We start from the raw sequence: 24198 nt of genomic DNA, 5'->3' as shown, positions 1-24198 counted from the left end.
ATTATTATTATTTTACGGTGGAGTTTTAATGCCACATAAATTAAAAATAACGTAGCAATAACGGGAATTAAGTTATAATAATTTAAAAGCAAAAGCTCACCGAAAGAAATTCTGGTGGCCTGGCAATTGATTTGAATGTGGGATTATTATCAGAAAAAGACAACAACATATCACAACTTAAAGTGTTGGAGCCCACTTCAAACATTTAGAATGTTTTATTCCTGTTTTTAATTAAATACATTAGAAGAATGAAAGGTTGGATGTTTTTTGCTGAGTAAGTGGCAGAATTTTCAGATTACCTCACATTATTCACTCAATATACTGGCCTTCTCTGCTGAAAAAAAAAATAAAGCTAATACCAGCCTAAACTGGTTGACTGTTCTTAGCTGGTTTAATCTGTTAGTGGCTGCTTTTAGCTGGACTCCCAGTCTGACCAGCTAAAGAAGTGTCCAAAACCAGCCCACTGATCAGCTATAGCCAGGCTGGATGACCAACTAAAACCAGTTTTTTTTTTTTTTTTTTTTATCTATAGAGTGGCCACAGCTTTATTCTCAAAATATTTTGACCTTAATTTTCATATTGCTATGACTTGTAACCCTGAAGGTAGCAGGTTCGAGTCTCAGGTCCGGCAGGGATTTTCGTGGGTTGAGTGAATAACTAATGCTCTCGTCCACCCTCAATATCAGAACTGAGGTGCTCTTGAGCAAGACACTGAACCCCCATCTTCTCCCTGGGCACCACAGCAATATGGTTACCCACTGTTCACGGTGTGTGTGTTCACTATTGTGTGCACGAATTTGGAAGGGTTAAATGCGGAGCACAAATTCCACATATGGCTCACCATACTTGGTCACTTTGCTTCTCCTGTGATGTTTTTATCAGCTGTTTAAACTCTCATTCTGAAGGCACCCATTCACTTTGATCAAAATCTGATCCAAAAAAGAAACAAACTCATCTACATTTTTTAGGTGACTTTTTCTTTACACTCATATAATATCAGTAGTCTTAAACGCTACTTTATTTAACATGGTGTAGGTTGCCTCACTTTTTTTCTTTCTCATTCATACTGGATCCATACCACTAGGTATGTTTCTCAAAATCAAAACCGAGACGAAGAAAACAGAACAAAACAAAGGTGCAAGTGTTTAATACATCTAGACCACAGTACATTAAAACAAGTGAGCGGAGAGAGGGAGGAGGGAAGGTGATATATGGACTGATGGAACGAATGAGAGAGAGAAAGAGGTTGGGGAGAGAGATTACAGATAATCCCTCAAAAATGAGTGCATTTGTTTAAGAAGCTCAAATCTCCCATTTAGAGTATGGAAGAATAATCCAGGCAAGAATGCATGTTATCATTCATACTTATATCTCAAACTAATATATCCCAACTAGTTCATCCATGAAAAGTGAAACCACTCCCTTTTGTCCTAATAGAATATAATCCTTTTCATCCATGGGTCATATTGTACCTCTTCTTGCTAAATCGGGTGATGATTTTATCCACCATGCTGTGACGTTTTGTCTAGTTCAGTGAGGAAGGGGAGGACGAGTTATAGTTATGATAATGATAGTTTGTAAGTTCTAAATCAGGACACTAAACTGATTTAACCAAAGCTGTACATCTTCGCAGGCTTTTAAGCTCTTTTGTTGCACAAAATTCTCTCATGGTCCTCACACATTTCTGTTCCTGAACCGATGTGCAATGTTTTGTTACAATAGTGTTCACACTCTTAAGATTAAAAACATATCGTACCTTGAGTACATTACACTCACAAAGCCTTCTGCTCACCTAAAATAAATGGATTTGCATCATCTGCAAAAAAAGTAAAATGTCCCTTAGCTGGCCCTTCACTCACCAGCTTTTCTGTCATGTGACCCTATGATCTGATTCTCACCACTATTTAGTTCTGTTGTCTTTTGCTCTCTGTCCTCTTCTCTCCTAACAGATTTCCATCCCTCTCACTTTCTCCATCCCAGGCTTTATAATTTCAACACTGATCTCACTTCATCCCCTCCCATCCTCATCTGCCTATCACAAAAGCATCACAGAATTTACAGAGAGCGAGAGGTAAATAGAAAGGGATCAGAAGGTGCCTAAAGGGGAAAACCTGAATGAACACTGTCCCGAGAAAAAGGCAAGTGGATAGAGAGTCGGAAAGGAATAAGAAATACAAATAGAGTAGAGAAACATCCCAGTGGAACCAGTAAGTAATGAAAATGTTCAGTTCTATATTTTTGGAATTTTATGTTTTGCTACAGCTTTAGTTTTTACTTAAGAATATATATAGAAGTGGGCAGACATATAGCACCGTTGCTCATTGGGTTTCCAGAGTTCAAGTCCCAGTTGGCGGACCTTGCCCTATCCCATCCCCCTTTCTCTCCTTCTCTTACTTAATTTAATAATTAACCATAGCATAAGGAATTAACCATAGAAAGTTTGGTAATGACCACATAATACTGTTCTCTCAACAAAGTCATTTGAAGAAAACTTGAAATTCAAACGATGGCTAGGCCACACTTTCACACTCATTCCCAGCTCTTTCTTTCTGTTTCTATCCATCTCCCCATCTCTACTGTAGCTCTTATCCAAATGCAAAGAGCAGTCAATAATCAGATTGAATTAGATTTGATACAAAAAGCCTCCCTTAAATTCCTGTCTCTCTCTTTTTTATTAGTCTCTTCTGGTCATGAGGTTTGGTGCTGACGGTCTTATTGGTAATAACATAACCTTGCCATTTAGTCCACACTGACAACAAATACAAAAACTGGTGTTTACCAGAATAGGAATATATATTGATGTCCACTACAAGACAGCTCCCTCCCACTGGTCCACGTTTCTCCCATCCACACCCTTTGTTCTTCTCACTCCTCTCAAACTAATTTTAGGCAAAAGTCAATTGGACATGAGGACTCAGGGGGAGACACAAAGATTCAATAAACAATTCAACGAAAGGAAATAGCCTACATTTATCTTTGTTTGTAAAGTAAGACATGATGTTCAAACTAACTCGTAATATTTATTTTAAAAATGCTGTTCTTTAAGGCGAATGACACACTCTTATTATACAAGCAGACTGGGGTGAACCATCCAAGGTGAAAGGCAAAATCTTTTATTTTAATTTATTGTTTTTTTTTCTTAGTTTCTGAAAGCTCAAGAATATTACTAATGAAGGCTCATTTGATGTGTTAATACATTCATTTTGGATTATAAATAAAGTTACAGTAATCACTGTTATGCAGTTAAGCATTATTATTATTTCTGTTCACTGGAGCAGATGGACTTACCCAAAAACTTATGTACTTTAGATGTATCTAATGTATTTATGAACTAAACCCCATCTATGTATGTAATATCTGCCTATTTAAAAGCTGGTGAATGGATGTTTAATAATAGTTTCTTGTTCGGCTCCGACTCATTACGCACTTGTTTGTTTGCGGTGGTGGTCATTTTACATGGATCCTTATTTATGAGGATTTGCTAGCCAGTTCGAAGGGTGTTTGAATTGCAAATAGATGTTGAACGAGGATGTATACAGGGAAATAAACAACAACCTCTTCCCACAACCAGTTAAACAAACTGCATTCATGATTGATGTAACAATGAAATGTATATTCATGTTTGGGAGAGTTTTCCCCCAGCACTCTCTTGGCTCTACTGACCTCACTTCCTGTCTGTAACTGTGGGTGACCGTGCCTGACTACTGTTGCCATGGATGAAATGGGGCAACTGCGAAAGGATGCGAAGAGCCTGAAACATGAGATTACTGTAAGTGTCAAGAATATGTCTGATGAAATTAAGATTTATTGTTTTTGGTCAAACTCTACAAACAGCTATGTTACTTTACAGAATATCAAAGATTTATTCTCATGTCTCAGTGAACTGTTTAGTGTATGTTTTGTGCTCTACAGTCAGCTCGTAAAGCAGTGCAGGACCTCATGCTGCAGGATCATGTGAAGGGGACAGCTGTTGTGGGAGAGTCCAGCTAAAGACCAGGAAGACATTAAGAGAGGACATCTGGCCAAAATCTATGCCATGTTCCACATGTACAAGCACACACATAAACACACATTACATTTTATTTTGGCAAAGATAAGGGAAATTAATGATAAAGTAAACAGATATTTTCAAGGAGATGGATACACCTAAAAGTTGTTCTTTATGTATGAATCATTCATATCATTAAGGTAATTTAAAGGGGTCATATGATGCAATTTCAGTTTTTCCTTTCTCTTTGGAGTGTTACAAACTCTTGGTGCATAAAGAAGATCTGTAAAGTTGAAAAGACTAAAGTCTCAGACTCAAACCCATAGAGATATCCTTTATAAAAGTTAAGAGGCAACAACTCCAACCTAAAACGACTCATTCTAATATGCCCCCACATGTCTACGTCACGGTGTGTGAATATTTGCATATCGCAAAGAAGGCGTAACTTTGATTCTTACTATTGCCGCTGCCGCCATGTTGTTGAGATGCTCTGTGTTTCTTTGTGAAAGCGAAATTACTTTGTTTGGCCTTCCAAAAGAGGACACAACTAGAAATCAGTGGTCAAGTTGCATTTACAACAGTATTCCAGAACAGTTCAACCCAAATATTCAGATGTGTGCTGTGCATTTTATGGGGGATAAGAACTGTTTCCTGGGAGAGTAGCCTACAATGGTGGTGTCTGATTCTATACAGTGGGGCAATTTCAACTTTGTAAGGACAGTCTGGAGCTTCTGACTCACAGCCTGTAAGTACATTTACTTAAAGAATTGACAACTGATGATTCAAACTCAAGTTTTAAGCAGTGTAGAGTAGTGCTTGTTGCTTGTCGTTTCTCCAATCACAAATGCAGACATGGTTTTTGTGTTTATGCAGTGTGATATGCAACGTGTAAAAACACAGTGTAAGTCATTATAATCAGTAATTATGTCCCCACTGGATGCAACCAGTGCCTCTCTGTTGCTTTAACTTGGAGCTGCTGTCACATACATTTAAATGCAAATAATTTATGGTGAAGGCTATTTTTAAAAAATCAGTACCTGCCAATGGTTAGATTGTGTGCAGGAGGGAGATGTATTTATTTATTTTTTAAATGACATGGAGTACGAAAGCAGGTCTGAGATGGTTTCAGTTCTTTCTAAAGCTGCTAATGAAGCTTATTTCTAATTTAATCATAAACTAACGACATTTTGACTTTATCAATAAAGAGAAAAAATGTATTGTTGCACCTTTGGATGTCTGAATCAGAATGCAAATAGTTTTCATATAATAACTTTGTCAAAGAAGCCATTTGAAGCTCAGCTAAGACGTTTAAACGGGAAAAACTATGGATGTAAGCTATGATTACCCAATTTTAAAGCATTAATTCGATTTGAAAAATAGGTTTATATAATATTCACATAGGGGACATATTGTATTAACCCTACAGTTAAAACATGAAATACTATTTCAATCTACAACATTTTACATAACATTTACCTATTTTTATCTAACATTTCTCTTTTTTTTTCTTGCAAATGCAAGTTAATCTCCTAGTTCGAACTTTATAACTTAAGTCAACTCAACAATTTTACACAACATACACAACTCTAAATTTACTGTTTAAATAAGTTTAATTATATTATATTAATATTACCATACCATATGACGACTTCAACTGCAACATCTGGGACTTGCTGAATGCGGAGATGTCAGCGGAAATAGATAAAATTATATATGTCACCTTTAGGAGAATGAATGTAAAAACATTTTAGATGCAAACACATGTGTATTAATTGTAATAAAACTGTGTTTGTGTTTTACAGGAGTGTTATCTGGTCATGACAACAGTGAGCTGTATTGGTGTGACACCTGATGGAATGACCTGCTGCACAGGATCATGGGATAGTTTCCTGAAGATCTGGAACTAAGGCTCTGTCTCAAATGGAAGCAAAACCTGAAAATATCAGACAGGATAAAATGCAAAAGGGCAATTTAAATAGTACTATGGGATGTAGTTGTATCAGTAGGGAGAGAAAGCGATGTGTTTGTTGTGCCGTCACAATGAGAAAGACTGTGAATAAGAAGACCTCATTTAAAGAGGGGCTGACCAGTACAGTAAGCTTGTCAAAGAAATCATGCAATCCCAGAAAACTTGTTCTTCAGGGACTGCTAAATGCAAAAGTGGGCATTTACAAAGCCATTACCTATTTGGTGATTTGTGAGGTCATTTTTGGATGGGGTCATTAACAAATGGGTGTCACAGCATATTATCAATAATAACATACAAGATAAGACTTTCAACACTAGTTGGATCAAGCCTACTGATATCTCAATGCATCCTGTGCTATCAAACCAAGACAAAGGTTGCCAAAATAGTTGCACAAGATTGAATATACAATGACTTGAGTCTGCAAAGAATGAGATTTTCACTTTCATAAATTGTAATTTTTTTTTTTTTTTTTTACAAACTAGAGGTAGACTAAAGTTTAAGTGAGACTGTCTGATGGAAGCTTCTTTTTTTAAAAGTTTACTGTTATTACTCGCCATTATTACTTTATTTTTTATTTTTAAATGCTATCTATATCCATTTATCTATCTTACAGACCTCAGACTTTTGAACAGTAGCACACAGATATCGGATAATTCTTTTGTTGTTAAAAATAGTTCAGAGTAATGAGTGAATGCTTTTAAAAAGATGTGGTCATCAGAGTGAAGACGTCTGATTGGCTGACAGTGTCTATTTTTCAATAATTGCAGGGCTGATAGTGGTGTATATTTTCACCACTAGACATGCTTCGCAAACAGCTGGTGTCAATGACAAAGACCGATCTATTCAGGGTTTTCTGAAAACAATTACATCAAGTACATTCAGATTAAAAGAAACAAAACTCATAAAATGTAAATTTTATTCACATTTAAACAGTGTTTATTTACATACACACAAAGAAATGGTAAAGAATAAGAAAAAGAAAGAAAGAAAAGAAAGAGAAAGAAAAGAAAGAGAAGGATCATGTAGTTAAAGGCTTAAAACTGTATTATATACATAGTGTTGGCTGAATTTATCTGGTCTGCTCAGTCGGTCTCATTCGTTCTCCTTATTGAGTGACACAATCAGAGCTCTCCTGTCCATCTGGCTGAATCTCTGTTTTTCTGGGGTGGACACTTTCAACTTCATCTGAAGAAAGACATGAAGATCCATTTAGAGTTTGAAGGTGTAACAGACGAAAATGACTGCATAACACTAGTTAAATAAGCACTGAGATTCAAATAGAACCAGTGACTAGTAACCGTGTGATTACCTGGGAGCTGCGGTCTCTGGGTGAATTTGCCTCTCTCAGGATCTGCAGAGGAGATCTGCCATCCCCAATCAGAACTTTTTCTGTAATATTAAACAAGCAAATAATTTAGTTTATAACCACTGAGAAAAGTGGGAAAAAAGAAAAATTTGAAATACAAAAATTATGCAAAAAATTTACTTGGATACACTTCAGATTTATCATTTTGTTAGTCTTTTATCCATTACTTGTACTGTAAGAGCAGGTGCCGACATTTATAAACCTGAAATCGACAAGCTTTTGGCATCATCTACTTCCACTTTTTTTTAGCTGTTCATAACTGCTGATGCTGTGTGGTGAACGGACACTCACCTCTCGGTCTCTGTTTGGCACGCACAACCATGTTGTTATTTTCATTTGTGGCTGTGTTTTTGGTGGAGAGTGGTGAGGACATGGATGTTTTTCCACGTGCCTGTACCCCCCTCGCTCTGACTCCAGTGGTCCCGAAGCCCACACCCAACCACTGGGGCTTAAAAATGGCCTGACTTGGGCTACGGGGGTCAAACTTCAGACAACGCATGCCGGACTGGACCGTCTCAACCTGTGTGCCAGTCAATGGGCTGGATCTGTTGGGGGCTACATCAGGTTGAGGTGTGGGAGGTTTGCTCTCCTCTGGCTGCTCATGGCTCAACTCTGGAAGAGCAGCGTCCACCTGATGGAGCAAGGACACACATCAGTCAGATCCTCACAGCATTCAACAGTATGGATTTGTTCTGCTTGCCAAATTGGGCCAATATTTCAGATTCCCAACTGTACTGAAATTTTAAAATGCATCATTTTAAAATGCATCAAGCTTATTTGCATCAAGCTTATTTATACATTTCAAAGTTATTACATATATATATATATATATAGATAGATAGATAGATAGATAGATAAATGACGACAATAACTTATAAAAAAACAAAAAACAGAAAGAGACCCAAACAGGCAGTCTTTCAGTAATCTCAAAAACAAACCTGTTCTTCAGATGTCTGGGACGGGACCTCATCTGCCTCCAAGGTCACGACAGCTTCAACAGCAGCTGTGGGCGTTTCAGACTGTGTGGATTGTGGTGGGACTGAGAAGACTGCGCAGGAGTGATCTTCATTCGCTTGTCTCTCAGCAGGAGGATGAGGAGTCAGAGGATGCTCCCCCAGAGTAGAGGAGTAAACACCTTCACGACAAGCAAGAAGACTCAAACTGAGCTCTTTTCTTAATGATGAATCACCAATCATCAGAGCCTCCTCCGCCTCTTCCAGCGAGGTCTCAGCATCCACCTCCACCTGCGTGTCTCCAGTAAACACTAAAGGGCCGCTGCACATGGGGCCGTAGCCCTCTGAGACGGAGCACAGCGCAGGAGTGGACACAGCATCTGTGTGTCCATTGAGGGTGGAGGAGTTCTGGCCTTTTATTAGAGGAAGGAGAGGATCTCTTGGGCCCGTCTCATTTTGCTGATTCACAGTGGGCAGACTGGGGTGTTTGGTGAAGGAGACTGAAGGAAGCGAAGAAACCGAGTCACTGCCAGACTTGATGTCATTGAGAAAGAAGGTGCTCAGCCGCCGAGCAAGAGATGTGACAGTCACTGTAAAGGAGAAAAATGAGTTTGAGCTTGAAGAGTCACAACTGAAAATGGTTAATCTATGCGTTTCATTTCATTAATTTAGAAAAAAACTAACTATTTTTTTTTTACTTTATTTTGAATCATTAAATCCACCCCTTTCTTAAAATCAACTGAAAACTCGCATTCTGATCTGCCTCCATCCAATCAACAACCGCTGAACAGAACCAAGCCCCCCCCCAACATTTTTTTCCTTTCTGATGAAACGCTCCACTCAGAAGCACATCACAATACTGAAGGCGGTCACAACTTCTGTAAAGTGGGACTGATGAGGACTGCGAATTCATTACAGAGGTCAAGTGTTGGAGTTTGGAAGTAAAAACCATATTAATCACTGGTATCAACAAACTCTAAGTATGGGTCACCATACTTGGGTGTATGTCACGTCACTTTCACTCAATTTTCTCTTTAGGGAAAGATTTTTATCGATAACTTATAAACCATTAAAGAGAGATCTAATATGAGTTATGAGGTTAAAAATCAATGGTATATCCATTTGCACAAGTCATCAGCCTGCATCGTTTCAACTTGTTTTTTTACATTGTTTTACCCATGATTCTGCAGAAATCTCAAACAATCAGAGAATTGCACCAAAAAACACTTTAGCTTAATCTGAATATTAAATATATATATAGCAAAATAAAAGTAAATTATAACGTCTATATATACACACGGTTTAAATTCAATTCGTCTCATTGTCTTGTACCTTTGTCTTTCTGTCTGATGTTCAAGAACTTTTATAATCAGTATTAATCAATATTCTGTTTAATCGCTTTCAGCTTGAGCTCTTTTCAACATGCTTAAATATGATTTAAGAATGCGTATCAGTCCACATGTTATACTCCAAATAAATGTAGTAAACTTCACTCACCCTTTATTGGTGTTCGAGTAACGCCAGGTGTGGGTGAGCGGGGGTCAACAAACGCAGCCCCCACTGACTCCACCACAGGAAGAGGAGAGTAAGCCACGCCCACCTACAGGAAAATACAATCATTTAAACTCTTATCCTGACAGTTGCTCACTGTTCCAACATGATCTGAAGATTTGCATACTTCATCTCAGAGTCTGGATTAACGATAAGCGAAAGTTTAATTAGAGGAACTCGAGCAGAAGTGTTGTTACACTGTCTGTTTGTAGTTACCTGTATAGGAGTGCGGTCGATCGCACAGGACGGTGACCGCGGGTCTGCGAGGCTCGCTACACGCCTTGCTCTCGGCCGCTGGCTCGGCTCTACCTTTGGGGTTGATGCCACAGACACCTTGCTTTCACTGGCACCCATTTTACACGGTTTGCTACACGATTTATGAAAGAATACATGGTAGGCAGAGAAAAAGTAGTTAAACCCCTATATCACTGAACTTATGCTAACTTGCCAGAACATTGTATGCAGATAAAACACTTAATTAAATTTAATAAATAAGAAACGTTTGCAGTTATTGCCATGCAGCGTTTTAGCAGCACGACAAATTAATTGTCCAGTAACTCAAACAAACTCACCTTAAATTTCAACGTGTTCCACGTGCAGTTCGCTGTATGTTCCTTTTATCTTCCACGCTGAATCAGATCAACTTTATGACACGTTTAATATATCCAACGTTATGTATGACAAAAGCAGATTTCAACACAGAACTGTTTCAGTCGCCTTCCAATCCAAACTCCGTAATACTCCAGCGAGAGCATTTAAATGGATCACTCTGTGTTTGTGGCGATTTTTAAACAGGCCAATGGGTGAACGCTGCCCCGACGCTTCTGATTGGCTGAGACTGTGAATACATTTTTATTGGGCGTGTATCAGCGATTTGAAATACAACAAGCAGCCAAGTGTTGACTGTTGACGTCATTTTTTAATACTTTGAGTTCAGTTAAAACACACTACAAACAATCGCACTTTTGTTGTCACAAAAAAAAAAAAAAAATGTTTTCGTTAAGGAATTAATGTTCGCTAATTATAAAAAAAAAATTATGTTGAAAGTATATTTTAGTTTTACCATTTTGAATGTTAATAATATCAAGCTGAATAAATTAAAAACCTATGTAGTAGTTATATTCATACTTATATTTAAAGTAAAAAGTTACCAAGCACTTTTTGTCAAAGCTTTATTGCTTGAATTACATAGATCATAATGGCTATTTGAATTGGCTATATGCAAAACACTAATAATTATGATACAATACACAATATGGCATGTAGAACTTACAATTAAGTAAATTAATTTACAGCAAAAGCAAATATCCAATAACAAATAGTGCTTTCAGACATGTCTTTCGGTATACAGCCCTTCTGTCACTCATGAATGAAGTTGCCAACATTACTTTAAGGCTTGCAAATCCCTTCTGTTACTTTGTACAGGATCCAAAGTGATGTAGAACACGATTATATCTCCACATACCTCTCGGTGTCAAACAGAGGCAAGTATTTTGAGCTCACAGTGCAGGGACCTTACTTCCCCCCTTGAGAAATATGACAGCAATTTTGATAAAGACAGTGGAAAGAACCGTAATCTTCAAGATTAACAAATAGAAAAATGCTAATCTCTGGGAGCGTAAACTTGACAAAAACCGTAGCAAGTTTGTACCATAGACTTTTTAACATCTTTTTCTCAAGTACAGTCATCAGTTCATCTGTCTGTCCGTTAATGTAGTGCTTGAGCTCAATGGATGTTTCACACTTGTTATGTTCTCTTTTTTATTTTTCCTCACATTGTAGCACCTCTAAAAGTCATGCCACTTTGTTGAAACGTACTCCTCCACTCGTGTTGTTTGCTCTCCAAAACAGGCTTCTCCACACTCACATGCTATCTTCCTGCACTCCTCCATCTCCTCCGTCCTTCATTCTGTCTCTCCTTCTCTCTGGCAGAAGTGTGCCAGCAGAGTGTCCAGATCTCGCCGGTCGGCTGCTGAATAAAGCGAGCTTTCTCCCATCATGCTCAGTGCCATGCGTAATGTGGACCAGATGTTGTCTGACATCACAGTCAGTGCTGCACCTCGCCCTCGACCCGCACCTCCCTCTCCATCACCTGCGGCCTGTCGCTGCAGAGAAAGGGCCTCAAGAAAGTGCTCTACCGCCTCCCTGATTGAGATAGAAAGAGGTGCCATTCATTGTGGTGTTTCAGCTCTTTCGGGCATGTGCACCCTGGTGAAACCTTCTCTTACTAACCTGTGTGCACCCAGGTTGACACAGCTGATGCCAAGGTTATATCGGCTACGTACAAATCCAGGCTGTAGCTCCAGTGCGCGCCTGTAAGCAGCGACCGCTTCCTCTGAGCGGTTCCCGTTAGCAAGAGTCGCTCCCAACTTGTTCCACAGCAGATAATCCTTCACATAGAGTTGAGAGAAAGAAGAAATGTGAACTAAAACACTGATGAACAATCTGTATAAACGTGCAGAATATAGAAAGCAATGTGTAGGATCCAACCTGTGGCATCACAGACAGGGCGGCAGTGAAGCAGTCCACAGCCTTGTCATACTCTCCACTCAGGTTGAAGAGGACGCCCAGACCACACTGCAGCTCAGGGTCCACCATTGTGGGGTCAGCGGCCGCTGCACTCAAAAACAACGTCTGCACTTCATTAAAGAGTGCCCTAGGAGGAAGAACAAGTGACAGAATGGATTAGCCACCAACTTAAAAGTAGTCGTCCACCCCAAAAAACGCAATACTCGCATCACTGACACACCCTTATGTTGTTTCAAACCATTCTGACAAACAAAAATATCACTTAGCTTCAAAAGACCTGGAAAACCGTCCTACTGACAATATTGAAACTTGAGAGACCTCATCCTAATTAACTTTAATTTACTTGAAGTAAAACAGCAAGTATTGTTAAAAAAATCCTCATTTTTTGCTCCATAGAATAAAGAAAGTCAGGTCGGTTTGGAACGACATGGCGAGTACATTTTATTTGAGAAAATAAACTTTAATAAAACAAAAAGACAATTCATAAGCATTCCTGAGTCATACAAAAACTATTTTAATATCTGCACTGTCAACTGATTAAAACAGAGCATATGCTGCAAGCTACCCACAATGCTGCCTGCAGATTGAACTCCACACCTGTGTTTATGTAATACTCTATATTTTTAGAGCACAGCCTGCTTATGATTGGTGACAAATGTAAATCTGTTGCTAGGTTACAATGCCCCGTCCACTCACTTATGCATGTCTCACATTAATGTAAAAAGGCATTGTAAACAAGCTGCTGCGGACTTCTGAGTTAAAGTCTTGGGTAAAATAATTCTTACTCATCACTCCGTGTCACAGTAAGACTTACACAGTGTAATAACTATTTGTCAACCCACATTAAATGCAAAAATGTTGCTTTCTATTTACAGGATGTTGACCATACTGCATTTTTTATGATTCTCCCTAAATATTTCATATAATATGCAATAATCGACAACTTCCACATGAATCCTTTCAGGAATAAACAAAAATGTAATTCTTTGATGGTAAAGCTTAATTTTCAGGAGCCATTACTGCAGTGTCCAATGTCACATGATCTTTCAGAAATCACTCTATTAATATGCTGCTCTAGAAATATTTCTTATTATTATCAATGTTGAAAACAGTTGTGCTGCTTAATATTTTAGTGAAAACTATGACACATTTTTAAGGATTTTGATGGATGGAAAGTTCAAAAGAACAGCATTTATAAATATCCATAATAAGTGTGTAAATGTATTTTGTACAGGAAGAGCCGTACTTCAGTCTATGAGATTTCAGTGTGGTGTTCCTGGTGCAATCAACAAAATGTTTCTTAAGAACATTCAAGAATCCGCTTACTCTGGAAGAAGGGATCCAAATCTCTCCCTCTCTTTCTCCCTCACACCCTCCCGCTCCTTCTCTCGTTCATTCTGCTCGAGAACATGCCGGTATTTAGGGTTGTGCCTCAACCAATCACGGAGCGTCTCACAGGCCTGTCTGTGCAGTGATTCATTGGTGAAGCTCACAGCTAGAGCCATGAGAGCCGTCAGATTGTCCTTTTTCAGCTCAATACATCTGAAAACAGCAATTGAGACTTGGATTTAAAAAGGTGGGAGAAGTATTTAAATAAATCAGATTTGTCACAGAGAACTGTGTGCACCGAAAAACTGGTTATACTTCTCACCTGCGAAGGGCGCTGATAGCAGCAAACTCCTGCTCGTTCTCTGCCTGGCAGGTGCCCAGATATTGCCACGCCTGCAGTATCATCACACGCATTCAGTGTTTCACAAAGACAAACAAGAAAGCAGGACACAGTTAGAGTCCCTTGAGACAAAATGTATCATCAGTTTTTGTTTGTCGGGATTATACGTATTAGGCTCTGACCAGCTGGTTCTCTGGCTCTCTCTGAACTGCGCTCTCAAAGAGACGTACAGCTCCAGGAATGTCCCCCGCCTCCATCCTCTTCACACCCTCAGCAAACGGGTCATTGTGGGACAGGTAGGGGTTGTCTTCTTCAAACTGATACCCCTAGGAGAAAACGTAAAGACATATTCACAAAAAGTGAAAATGTTATATATATATATATATATATATATATAACATTATAAGAACTCTTAACTATTCACAACTATTTGTATTTATCAGTGCCAATATGTGTTTTTAAATGTCAAGTGTCATTGTGACATTGCTTTAAATCAACAGTTCAATAAATTCTTTAGACACTATATTGCTTATTTTTGGTCTGCCAATGACAATAGTGTCTGGTGAAGCCAAAGCAGAATCAAAGTCTGGAACCAACTGTTGTATAAACTGTAATAAAGTAGAGACTCCAGCCTGGGAAAGATTTAATGGATTTAAGATAACATAGGTGGGAGTATCCATGCTGTGAATGGGCACAGATGTACATTGTCCAGATACCTTGTCGTAAGAGCTGCTGAGCATCTGGTCGAAGTCTGAGAGCCACGGGTGAGCTTCAGCATCCCTCTTCGCCATTTCCTCCCACTCCTGCTGCAGTTTCTCCCAGAAATCAACATCACTCTGAACTCACACACACATATCAACACACAAGCACCAGTGAACACAGTATCACACGGAAGTTCATGTAAACGTGCACGTGTGCAGTCTGTCTCACCTCGACCGCTGCTTTGGCCTGCTGGAAGTCTGGCCCGTAAGCAGCGAACTCGTCTACCCACGATTCTGCAGATTCTGCAGAAACCTACCAAGCACAGTGACATGCCAGGCTGTTAGCTGCCTCAATGACACATCACAGAGCCTGCAAATGCTTAAACACTACTCAGCTAAAGGGAAAAAAAGACAACATACTGTGATGAATGAGAGTGCGGAATAAAGAAAGGATGTAATGGAAAAAGATAGAGGAATTGGGAGACCGGGAGAAGAAGAAAAAAAAATCTCACCCTCATTCATCCATCCTTCCTTTCCTCTCTATTTTTAAAATAGCAAGCAATGTTCAGTGTACCTTCACTACTGCAGGAAGTCAAAGTGGTTTCAGTAGCTGGGCACAAATGAAAAGCAGTGTGAGCAGGACATTAGCTCTACAGTCCTGGTGTCCTGCAGCGATAATTACATTAAAAGCACTATTAAACTAAAGGAACAGTTCGCTCTCTTCAAGGCAAAAAAGGTTTGGTTAGCAGGGGCTAGTTAACATAAAAAAAATGATAAGCCTAAAAACAGACAGAACAGCATGACTACTGCATGACTTGCCAGGTGATCAGGGTCCTACCTGCCTGGCGATAGTAGCCCATTGCTCTGCCTGTTTAGCTTTAATTTTGTCATTCTTCTCTTTGCCCTCTCGAGTTTCCACTTGCACAGTCCCTTCCCCTGATTCCAGGAACTGGGTAGCCAGTATGGGACGGAGAGTACATGGATAGTATGCGTTTGGTGTGGGATTGTTAAGGATAATAGGGAAATGTAAACATGGATGCAAGTTAAAAGGTATCAAGATGGGGTCAAGAGGGATTTCAACGGATTAAGAAGTCAGGATGGCCATCCATGAGAAAAAGGAAATATTGCAATGAAACTATTATTTGTTTGAACCATAGAATGAACTATGTTTTTAGAAACAGAGGCCAGTTTGCAAGCACAGTGTAGACCTAGTCCTGGACATTTGTGAGTTTCTCTATCAAAAAAAAATCTTGGCTTGAACAACCGTGGGGTCCAGAAGTCTGAGACCACTAGTAAAAATTATTTTTCTAATTTAATACATATTTATATGATATGGGTAACACTTGAGTGAATCGGAGCAAAAACTCAAGCATTAACTCAACATATTTTATTAATGATTTTAAAATGTTACATAACCCTCAATATTTCTTATTCCTTTTATATCATAATGCTTTGTCATAAACTCCATTAAAACTTCAATATTTTAACTATATTTTATTTGTATATATAAAAACTGATTATAAATGTAAACAAAAAATTTTTTATTACAAAAAAAACTCTAGTTCAAAAGTTTTGAGTCAGTATTTTTTTTTTTTAAGAAGTTTTATATGTTCACAGAGGCTGCATTTATTTGATCAGAAATACAGTAAAAACCAGTAATATTGTGTAATATTTTTTCAATTTAAAATACCATTTTCCTTTTTTTAATACATTTTTTTAAATGCAATTTGTTCCTGTGATGGCAAAGCTGAATTTCATAGCTATTACAGTGTCTTTAGTGTCATATCTTTCATAAATCTAATACAAATAAATCGAATATGCTGATTTGGTGCTCAAGAAACAATTCTCATTGTTAGTAATATTGATAAACAGTTTTGCTGTTTAATGTTTTTGTAGAAACCATGACACTTTTTTTCAGAACTCTTTGATAAATAGAAAATTGAAAGAAACTGTATTTTATTGAATCTTTTGTTACATTATAAATGTCTTTACTGTCACTTTTGATACATTTAATAAGTCCTTGGTGAATAAAAGTATGAATAAAAAAAGAATAACTGATTATATTATATTATATTATATTATAAACACAAATAATAGATGAAAACAGACTTTAAATCCCAAATTTTACACGCGGTCTCAGTCCCCACTGTATACAGAATCCAATCTCTAAACCCTAAAAGCTTTCCAAAACTGTATTTCTCTTGCACATTGGCAAGGATTTACAGCATGTTATGTAGTCATGGCTAATGTTGGCTAGCAGCTTGAGATGAGCCAAGATAGTTGCTAAGGGGCCGTAGTGTCACACCTTCATGGTGTTTCCTCTAAAGCCCCCTTCCTCAAATCTTGCCCTGGAGGTCCAATTCGCTGTAGAGTTTGGCTCCAACCCTGATCAAAGTCACCTGCCTGTGATCTTCTAATGATCCCAAAGACATGAATTGGCATTGATTCGCATGCTCTGATGTGTTTAATTAGGGTTAGAGCTAAATTCTGCAGGAAAGTGGATCTCGAGGTCCAGATTTGAGGAACCCTGCTCTAAAGGATGGGAAGGGCTCGTACCTGGTTAATGCTGGAGGCCCAGTGTTGTGCCTCCTTGGCCTGTGCTCTATCAGTGTTCTCTTTTCCTGCTCTGTCCTCCACAGTCACACTGCCCTCGCCAATCTGCCTAATGAACTGCAGGAACTACACAACAACAACAACAGCTATTAAACATCTACTGCTACCAGGAAACACACTGGCGTTGAATTGAACACACACACACACACACGTTCACCAGTGGTTTCCTCCTGACAGTTATGGTCAGGCAAAAGTAGACCACAAGGAGGAAGGAATAACAGTCAAAGGCATAACATGTCCCAAATGATATGACTATGCATGAGCAGAGTTAAATGAAAAGGAGAGAGAAATATGAGCAAGTAAAGAAATGCCCATGAAAATATGAACAATGTCACATCACTTTATCATCTACCACAAGACAAAAATTAATAAAAATAAAGAATTACTTTAACCTTTTTAAATATACACCCAGAAAGGCAAAGTGCAAGTTTCCCTGGTGAAAAAGTAATCTCGTCTGAATCAGGACCGGAGTAGCCGGGAAATAATTGTGAATTATGATGATGTTTTTATCAGCTGTTTGGTCTCACATTCTGATGGCACCAATTCACTGCAGGAATGCCAAATCTGTTCAGATGAAGAAACAAACTCGTACATCTTGGATGCCCTAGGTTAAGTAAATGTTTATCAATTTTTTTTTTTTTTCTGGGTAAACTTTAAGTGGTCCCTTGTGACAGATCAATTGTGTGATGTGGCATTGGTGAAAGCGGAGCAAATTTATTCTGAAATGGATCAAAGTTCAAACATCCTGCAAAAAAACATTAAAAAAGTCCCTTTAAATTGCAGCATTTAATAGAGTAATATGTCATGAGAGGTCATGTGCTACAGTGATTTTACCAATGTCGATTGACAAAAAAAATCTTACTGCAACTCTCAGGTTTAAGTGGCTTGCTGCTTTTATGATTAAAGACACCAATGTTCAATAAACAGTTTGAGAATAAACTATTCTTCTACAAATTATTAGTTCAAACTGGCACAAAACATAGAAAGGACTATTCACTGTAAAACAGAATATTAACTTAGAAGCGGAACTATCTGTTGTTTACAATTTGTCTTTAGGTGCAATATCTGTATGCTTGTTTAATATATCTCTGTATGTAGTGACTTTGACTAAAGTGTTTCAGATGCAGCTCAAAGAACACTTAACCCCTTAAACCATCCTCTTACTCTCACCTCTGTCTTCTGTAGTTTAGGGTCATCCACTTTAGCAAGGAGTTCTTTCGCTGTTTGCCGGAGTTCTTCACCTGACTGGTATTCTTGCGTCCTGATAGGATTAAAAAATATATACTAAAGCAAGAATATAATGCCATAGTGTATACTGTTATTATGTCCAGACTTTCTAAACTATTATTCTTAAAAGATCTATAAAATACCATTCTTTGTCCTGTTCTCTTTCCCCCAAATCTCCTAGCCATAACTTCTCCTCTGATTGCTCCAGGTACTCCTCTGCCCAGCAGCCAGGGTCTACAAGACAAGAGGAAGGGAGCTGAATATATTGGAGGTATAGTAGAAGACAACAGAAACAGGGAAGCTTTAGAGAATGAAAGGATGGCTGAGCAAAGATGAGTGAAGAATCTTCAGCCTCACCCGATGACATTCAATGGCATCTAGTGGCATTATAATAACCCTGATGGCATCCTAAATTTAAAAAAGGGATAAAATCTGGGCTAAAATAGCACATTTCAAATTGATATTAACCTGCCACTTCACTGATGAATTCTCTGGTCCAATCAGCATCGACTGGGTCCAGACCAGCTTGTCCAGAAGAAGAGGCGGGGTCAGCATTAGAAAGGAACTCTGCCGTCCAATCGCCAGACAGCGCCAAAGCAGCCACGTCAGGAGCTGGGAAAGAAAACATGATTACAGCACACTGAAAAGTGTTCAAATCAGTCTATATGTGTGTTTGTGCGGTCTACCTCTCTGTGGGGCAGGTCTGTAGCTCTGCTGATCTATCTGCTGCATTTCCTCCAGCAGCTGACCCATATCAAAACTGTGAGGAGGACGTGGCGGGGCCTGTAGAAACTCACTGACCAGCTAGATTCAAAAACAACAGAACGTCATTACGGTAAGAACACGAGACTATTCGACCACGGCAAACTAAACAGGTCACTGAAATATTGAAACATCCAAAAGACCAAAATACACACCTCATGATCAGTGGCTATTTCAATTGGAATAGGAGGAATCTATGGGGGAAAGGGAAAAATAAGCTTTTAAAAATTGTATTCATTTTATTTGAATATTTTTAAAGCTGCAACTAACAATTATTTTTCAATCTATTAATCTACTGATTTATATAATTCATTTTTATTGGATGATTAATCAAACTATAATTTTATTCCAGGAAGTCTCAGTTGAACATTGTGCTGCATCATACACTTCACGCAAGTCATGCTTTATGTTATAGGCATCAACATGTCATTCAGGCCCTAAATATTTTGTTATGATTATAAAGAAAATGTTCAGTAACTTACAGAGGGTGTTGATCGGTGTCTCCAAGCCCCTCCCTCTTGGGTCATGTGACCAGTCAGTTTCATGAGGGGATTGGCTCCCCCACATTCCGCCTCCACTAACTCCCGCATCGCCATGGCAACACGCCGTCAAGCTGGGTCCGACGAACACCTTGAGATATCTACAAGTAAACAGAATATCGTCATTGGTTGGTCTGTTGTTATGAAAGTCAATCTTTTCGTCTCCAAGACCCACATTGTCCAAATCAATATTTGAAGGCCCCCCAGCCATAGTTTTGTTTTTAACACTAATATTAAATCACATGACTTTTAAAACCTAAACAGAATTTTAAACACTAGGCACCACACACTAGCTGACTTTCGAGTCTGACGTCAAACTGTCACAGAAACACACACCTTGTTGCAAGAAGACATGTGACAAATGAAAACAATGGGTTTTAAAATCTGCTCAAAATATTTCTCCAAGTGGACGTAATAATAGTCTAAAGCTTAAAAAAATAGGAGTCTATGACCATCATACACTATGCGAAATCTGCCAACTCAAATCTGCAGAGTGACTCTGACTCTCTCCAAACTGTAAATTGGTGCAAAATCTGGCAAATGTCATGTATAGTGTATTCCAGCCTTAAAGGGGGGGTGAAATGCTCGTTTTCACTCAATATCCTGTTAATCTTGAGTACCTATAGAGTAGTACTGCATCTTTCATAACTCCAAAAAGTCTTTATTTTTATTATATTCATAAGAGAAAGATAGTCTGTACCGATTTTTCCCGGAAAAACACGACCGGCTGGAGGCGTGACGTGTGGGCGGAGCTAAAGAATCACAACCGCGAGTAAGCTTTTGCGTTGAGAGCGTTTGGAAACTGTGACTTTACCGTGAGGAAAAACAAACCATGGCTAACAGTCAGATTCAGCGTATATTTATGATCCAGAATCAGATCCAGAGGCTGAAATTTAACAAGAGCAGCATCAGCAATGACGTCTCTATGTGGTATGTACTGAAACTGAATATATTTGCTTAGCGGTTTTGGAAAATGACTAAGTTCCACTTTGTCGTCTTTTTTTTTTTTTTTTGGATGACAACATCGCATGTTTACTTGAAGTGCTTACGCGCCGATAGCTAAGTTAACAACACAGAGATATTTGAAGCAGTTTTACTCACCGCATGCGGTTCCAACACACGATCGTGACCCTTTTTCGGGACTGCATTATCCTTAAGAAATAAACGATGTGCAAATCCGTCGTCAAACTGGGCCTTGTTTGTAAAACAAGCATCTTCGAAATGCAGGGGAACAAACACAAACACTTGCACAACTCCGTTGATGCTCTGTAAAAATAAACTCCATCCACTGGTCCCTTAATGCTGTTTCTCTTTTGGTAATCTGTGCAGGGTTGTCTTGCCCTCTCAACCAAAAACACACTTCTTTTGTGACATTTCACGATGCTCTCGCTCTGATCAGTGAAGTCTGTTGTGCTCTCAGTGCTCTGCTCTACGGGAGCGCGCGCTCTTCCGGCAGAAGTGCGTCAGCACCCATATAAGGAAATTCCGCTCCATCTAACGTCACACAGACCCATACTCGAAAAAAACTTTCCGAAACTTGTGACAAACCGGAAGGAGTATTTTTGGAACAGAAATACTCCTTCAAACGTACAACTTAATTTTTGAAATGATGGTTTGTCCATGTTTAGCATGGGAATCCAACTCTTTAACAGTGTAAAAAACTCAGTATGCATGAAATAGCATTTCACCCCCCCCCCCCCTTTTAGCTGTTCAGGGTTCCCAGCTTCCAGCTTGTTTTAACCAATGAATTTACATTATTTAATGATTTTCTGGATAAAGATTGAGGATACATTTTTTATATACCAAATAAAAATGCATTATATAAAATATATATATGGCCCGTTGACTGAGAACTACTAGTCTAGACTTGCATCCCATTGGTTGTAGCCTCAGTAAACTCCCAGAATCACCACAGTGCCCCTGAGAGTAGCATTCTTGGCCTCTTTTACACATCTTAAGGCGAGAACACTCTACACAACTGTCGTACCGATTATGAATGTATTTTGTTTTGAAGACTGATCGTGCCGTTGGAACCGGTCCATTCCAGTCAGCAGAAATGTAGTCATCTAGTGGGTGGTGTCTAAAGATTATAATCTTCTCTCATCTTAAGGGATATTATTCAAAACAATTTTTCTTCAAAACAAATATACAAAGAGAACGAATAGCTATTCCTCAAAACAAAATTTTCATTAAAAGACACCTGTAAATAAAATCATTTTATATACAGTTTAATTATTATCAAATGTACTCCAACTCATGTTTTGAGATTTTGGTCATGTTTAGTGAGAATCCAAATCAAGCTGTGTATTTAAAGTCAAACTGCTTAAAATAGCATTAGGTGCCCCTTTAAGCACGGAAAAAAAAGTAAAGTTTCAGTAATTAAATAAAAGCACATGTGTTGTCCTCAGTGTAGTCATTGGTGGGTGGAAGCGTGGATAGACCATAAAATCAGATACTGGGATTTTGTATTTATTTTTTCCCCCTGGAGAAAATGCACAGCAAATAAATACTGCCAAATGTATGTTGACATCCCTGTTTGTTTTGATAAGATCTTGCACAGTTAAGTTATTATGAGATTTATTTATTTTATTGATATTTATTTATTTTTTGGTTCGCCAGAATTTGTCCAGTCATGGTTCGCCAGTTGTTAAGTGTGTGTTAACTCAGTCATTAGGTTTGTGCTCCTCTCTGTCTGTCAAAGACTACAATCTTCTCCAGTCAATTGAAACAGTGTTGAGTCTTAATATGTTTCAGCTAGTTGTGTAGTGTGTCCTCAGCTTTAGTCGGTTCAAGAATTCAAATCAATGACGATTATTGTCAACCATTTCATCTCTGGAAGTGGTTAGAAAGAATATCTTGTTGTTGAATCCTACGCCAACATACCTGCCACAAACAAAATCATCTCCAGCCCAGACAGAGACTGAAAGACGATGAATCATCGCCTTCAGATAAATCCTGAGGACTTAGCTACCTTTCCACTGGCATATACATACAGTATGTTCCATCAGCTTATCAGACTAGAAGGATTACACAGATTTCATTGACTCTGGTTGAAACAGCTATTAACAATTAACCACGATTGCGTGTGAACAAGCAGTCCTGGTTTGCCTTGCTGTCCTTTTGCAACAAACCAAAAACAACCTGCTTCCCAGATGTTTTAGTCACACTTGATGAAAAATCAATGAGACAAACAGAAGTGTTTGTGCAATGAATGGCCACAGGTTGAATCGGTCATCTGATCACTTCTTGCACTGAAAACTAACATGTCAGACATGCTGGACACTTCTGCTCCGAGTCTGGCTCTTGTCTGCTGTCAGTTTGGCTTCCACATTAAATGCGAGAGTGACTTTCCTCACATGTAAGTTAACGTTAACGTTAAATGGCAGTTGCACACATCAACGTAATAGACAACAACCGGTTAGCTATTCACAGGTTTGAATTACAACAAGCTAGCAGGACAATTAAGTCAACTATGTTGCAGACAGTTAGCTTATAAGCTAAATAAATTCATCTCACCTGCACAGGCGATGTTGTCACCTCTCTTCTCCTCTCTTTTTCTCCTTTTATTCCGAGAGTAATGGTGTTTAGCAGGCCCTATAAAGACAGCTGAGGTTAACAGCCCGTTTGTTGTCGGTACCTAACGGGTAAAAGCTGCACTGGTGACCGTCCTGTCTTTATTTACCTTCCTCGTGTGGCCCACTGAAACAGGAGCGAACCAGAAACAGGAATCCTACACGCTACGTTCCGGCTATTCACAAACCCGATTTGCGTAAAGACCAACGACAAGCAGCGCTTTGAACTCTGCTAAGATTTACGCTGGAGTTACGTAAAATTCCTAAAGTGACAGCGCATGCTTTAAGTGACAGATTGATATTGTTTCAACATCCAGGAAAGGGATTTTGTAGAATAAGCAACAATTTTAAAATCATTACTGTTGCGCAGTGTATTTTGAGCTCTGTAATTTGAAACTTTCAAAATGAATATCCATGTGTAATTTAAGAGAGTTTTGCAATAAACAGAAATGCTCTGGGAAAGCTCTAAAAATGCCCCCCCACCCCCACCCCCTCGGTTTCACAAATTCAGAAATTAATTAAAACATTTCTCTGAAGACCTTTCAAAAATTAAAAATGAAGTCAAAAAGCTCTATAATGTATTTATTATTTGTTTATTTGATTTGATCATGCTCTGATGTTGTGAGTATCTTGTTGAAAATTGACTGTTTATGCTATTCTGATGTATTCATGTTTTGTTTTTAATAAAAATTTTGCAAAGTAATACTGTAAACACCGGGAAAACCTATGACATAAGTAATACTTATAATAAAATTTTAT

At 38.6% G+C, this 24198-nt stretch overlaps 2 protein-coding genes across 4 annotated transcripts; both read right to left on the bottom strand.

Moving 5' to 3' along the window:
• Nucleotides 1-6856: 6856 nt before the first annotated feature.
• On the bottom strand, nt 6857-10597 carry LOC113059964 (cell division cycle-associated protein 3-like). Its single transcript, XM_026228691.1, has 7 exons — nt 10400-10597; nt 10044-10194; nt 9774-9876; nt 8262-8866; nt 7615-7954; nt 7267-7346; nt 6857-7142 (listed from the first exon to the last, which is right to left on the bottom strand). Exons 2-7 carry the CDS (start codon nt 10179-10181, stop codon nt 7050-7052), a joined length of 1359 nt encoding a protein of 452 aa, XP_026084476.1. The 5' UTR covers nt 10182-10194; nt 10400-10597; the 3' UTR covers nt 6857-7049.
• Nucleotides 10598-10985: 388 nt separating this feature from the next.
• On the bottom strand, nt 10986-23696 carry LOC113059963 (peroxisomal targeting signal 1 receptor-like). Of its 3 annotated transcripts, XM_026228688.1 has the most exons (18): nt 23550-23696; nt 23384-23461; nt 19811-19968; nt 19484-19522; nt 19253-19370; nt 19035-19178; nt 18710-18800; nt 18510-18600; nt 17283-17405; nt 15565-15675; nt 14956-15039; nt 14742-14861; nt 14208-14351; nt 14008-14078; nt 13683-13898; nt 12318-12483; nt 12060-12217; nt 10986-11972 (listed from the first exon to the last, which is right to left on the bottom strand). In XM_026228688.1, the coding sequence occupies exons 3-18, from the start codon at nt 19922-19924 to the stop codon at nt 11732-11734; spliced, it is 2031 nt and encodes a 676-aa protein (XP_026084473.1). In that variant the 5' UTR covers nt 19925-19968; nt 23384-23461; nt 23550-23696; the 3' UTR covers nt 10986-11731. The 3 variants fall into 3 exon arrangements, with proteins under 3 accessions (XP_026084473.1, XP_026084474.1, XP_026084475.1); XM_026228689.1 differs by lacking the exon at nt 15565-15675 and having other exon boundaries at nt 23384-23596; XM_026228690.1 differs by lacking the exons at nt 15565-15675; nt 17283-17405 and having other exon boundaries at nt 23384-23593.
• Between the last annotated feature and the right edge of the window lie 502 nt (nt 23697-24198).

This window comes from Carassius auratus, chromosome 41 (assembly GCF_003368295.1).
Source record: "Carassius auratus strain Wakin chromosome 41, ASM336829v1, whole genome shotgun sequence".
NCBI lineage: Eukaryota > Metazoa > Chordata > Actinopteri > Cypriniformes > Cyprinidae > Carassius > Carassius auratus.
The sequence above is the reverse complement of the archived record's forward strand: the minus strand, read 5'-3'. Positions and strand labels throughout refer to the sequence as shown.

What these genes read in the sequence shown, in the direction of transcription:
- LOC113059963 (XM_026228688.1), bottom strand. Translation starts at nt 19,924, where the DNA reads ATGGCGATGCGGGAGTTAGTGGAGGCGGAATGTGGGGGAGCCAATCCC. An exon ending in GGGCTACTATCGCCAGGCAG is followed by an intron (nt 15,040 to 15,564) that starts GTAGGACCCTGA and finishes TGTGCTTGGTAG; the next exon opens with GTTTCTGCAGAATCTGCAGA. An exon ending in GTCAACCTGGGTGCACACAG is followed by an intron (nt 11,973 to 12,059) that starts GTTAGTAAGAGA and finishes TATCTCAATCAG; the next exon opens with GGAGGCGGTAGAGCACTTTC.
- LOC113059964 (XM_026228691.1), bottom strand. Translation starts at nt 10,181, where the DNA reads ATGGGTGCCAGTGAAAGCAAGGTGTCTGTGGCATCAACCCCAAAGGTA. An exon ending in TCGACCGCACTCCTATACAG is followed by an intron (nt 9,877 to 10,043) that starts GTAACTACAAAC and finishes ATTTTCCTGTAG; the next exon opens with GTGGGCGTGGCTTACTCTCC. An exon ending in TACTCGAACACCAATAAAGG is followed by an intron (nt 8,867 to 9,773) that starts GTGAGTGAAGTT and finishes TCTCCTTTACAG; the next exon opens with TGACTGTCACATCTCTTGCT.